Source organism: Bidens hawaiensis, unplaced genomic scaffold (genome assembly GCF_021521415.1).
Source record: "Bidens hawaiensis isolate Kalapana, Puna unplaced genomic scaffold, B.hawaiensis_p1.1 tig00066687_1, whole genome shotgun sequence".
NCBI lineage: Eukaryota > Viridiplantae > Streptophyta > Magnoliopsida > Asterales > Asteraceae > Bidens > Bidens hawaiensis.
Genome location: NW_027501856.1, coordinates 14,954 through 17,475, shown reverse-complemented (window position 1 = coordinate 17,475; position 2,522 = coordinate 14,954). Strand labels below are relative to the sequence as shown.

The window sequence follows — 2,522 nt, the reverse complement described above, 5'->3', positions numbered from 1 at the left end:
AACTAATAATCAAAATACTCAACAATTATATGTTTTATTCATGGGTTTTGTTTATTATATGTTTAATTTTAATGGGTCGTTTTCAATTTTTGATTTGCAGGCGGTTTCATATAAACACGTTGTTTGAGCTGTTCTTGTTCTTCAGAGGGCCGTTAACTTAAACCCTAATCAATTGGTTCAATTTCTTCACAAATTTTTGTTTTTTCGAGTGTTTTGAGTTATAATATTTCTGGGTTTTTAAGGGTTTTGATTATTATTAGCCGCCGGAGTTAAAAGTTTTGAAAACGATGAAACCAAAGTCAACGGATCCGGGTCATCTGGTCCGACCCATGAGAAAAATCCGGGTCATCTGTCACGACCCGAATCTAACCGATTCATCAGACGATGAAACGGGTAAGAACCCATTTGGGTGTAAACGGATTGTGCGAGAAATCAAGATTCCGGCGACGGCGGAGTGTTTTCCGGCGAAGGAGTTGGAGTCTGAGAGTTCATGTCAGGATAGTAGTAATAGTGAAAAAGGTTTATTAAAAAGAAAGAGGGTGTTGACAAAACAAACCGGTCAACGTTCGCCGGCGTCCGGTTTGAAATTGAGAGGCGTCCGCCAACGGAAATGGGGGAAATGGGCCGCTGAGATCCGTGACCCGTTTATGCAAAAACGGGTCTGGCTCGGTACGTATAATACCGCCGAAGAGGCGTCGAGAGCGTACGAGGAGAAAAAGTCCGAATTTGAAGCCTTGGCCGAGGCTTCGAAAGCAGGCTCGAATAATATTAATAATAATATTAATATTAAAACCAAAACCACGAGTGGTACGGTTTCTCGGTCGCCGAAACCCGCGGCGTCCGAGGAGTCGTTTGGTGTGATTTCGAAAATATCGAAAATCACACCGACCGTTTTTGAGCCCGAGCCCGAAATGTCGCAAACCGACAAGTCTGATCGGGCTCGGGACATGGTTGAGGAGGAAACGTTGACTTTGGCGGAAATAGGTCAAGGGTTGGAAATTAAATTTGAGCTTGATTCGATATTTGATGGGTTTGCGTCACCGCTTGACGGGTTTGGTGATCTCGATGATTTTCAATTAGGGGGCTTCGATGTTGACAAAGCGTGTGAGTTGCCTGATTGGGATTTTGACGAACTAAACCACGAGGAACTCGCTTGGATGAGCGATCAACCGATGAATATCGCGTGCCTATAAGTTTTGTGGCAACTAGAGTGATGAGTGTTTTACTAGTTTTGTAAGGTTTCTATAAGTTTATTATAAGTTTATATGTTTTATTAAATTAAAGTCTTTTGGGTTTTATTGTGCTATTAGAGCCGTCCAAAGGGTTGTTCTTGAGTTGTATTAAGGTTTTGCAAGATGTTTAATGACAATATCTTTTATGTTATTTTGATATATGTTTTGGTGATGTTTTTAAGAAAACTCTGTTTGTACTATAGTTTGGTTTCTTGGGGACAAAGAAGAGATTTTTCATATTTTTGGATATGTACAAGTTTTAATGCATGAGGTGTATGTGACAATGCATAGGGGCCAGTAAGTGGCTTTTTGGTATTGAACATGTTGTCCCATTGGTTTATTGTTATTTAAGTTAATATGCATGCACCAGCGGCACTTGGTACGGTTTATTATTTTTGGTAGCACATTTGATTGTGAAAGTTAAGTTTAATTTATACAACTTTTTATCCTCATATAGTATTTTACTATTTATAAGTCTTTGTAAGGTTTACACAACTCTATATAAGTTTATAGTGAGGAAAATACAAATAGCAAAAATAGTTATGAGTAGTTGTATGTATAGAGTAACTATTATTAGGCTGTAATATTATACTTTTTATGAGTAGTTATGTATAGAGTAACTACTATTAGGCTGTAATTTTAAATCCGAGTTTTAATACTGCTCTACTTAATTTTTTGTTGTGATTATTATTACACTATTTATTTGTTTATGTTAATATCGTTAAGGTCTACTTGCACCGGATCTCATTTTTATACGCAAACTACGCTTATCACATGTTTAAATCTATTATATAAGAATCATGTTTTTTAAAATGTGAAAGAAATAGTAGTTAATCGAATTTGTAATTTTACCTCTATAAATTCAAGAATATAGGTGATAAAAAAAACAGTTCTGGACCTGACTTGGTGTACCTGAGTTGACCTGGTCCTACCCTACTCGGGTGTATGAATTGGGTTTTGGTTTTTCTGAGAAGCTGTGCCCAGACCCAGAACCGTTTTCCCCTCTACTCGATCAAAACCCAGACCCAACCAAAACCTAATAGAAAACTTGGTGTAACAAGTCAAAATCCGACCATACCCAAAACCGATTTCTACCTAACCGGCTTCTTGACTTTTGTTGACCAAGCCTGGACCAGTTCCTACCCGGTTATGGTTCCTGTATAGTGTATATACCCGATTTACCAACCTCTAGTAGTCAATAATTATACCGAATTTGAACAATAACTATAAAAAATCTTAATTTGAACTTGAATTTACCATGGTGGTTCACATGTGAAACACTTATGTAAA

At 37.5% G+C, this 2,522-nt stretch overlaps 1 protein-coding gene across 1 annotated transcript; it reads left to right on the top strand.

The window, feature by feature from the left end:
- Positions 1-18: 18 nt before the first annotated feature.
- On the top strand, positions 19-1,363 carry LOC143604790 (ethylene-responsive transcription factor ERF118-like). The gene has a single exon (XM_077081167.1). The coding sequence runs from the start codon at positions 288-290 to the stop codon at positions 1,191-1,193; it is 906 nt and encodes a 301-aa protein (XP_076937282.1). The 5' UTR covers positions 19-287; the 3' UTR covers positions 1,194-1,363.
- Positions 1,364-2,522: the final 1,159 nt, after the last annotated feature.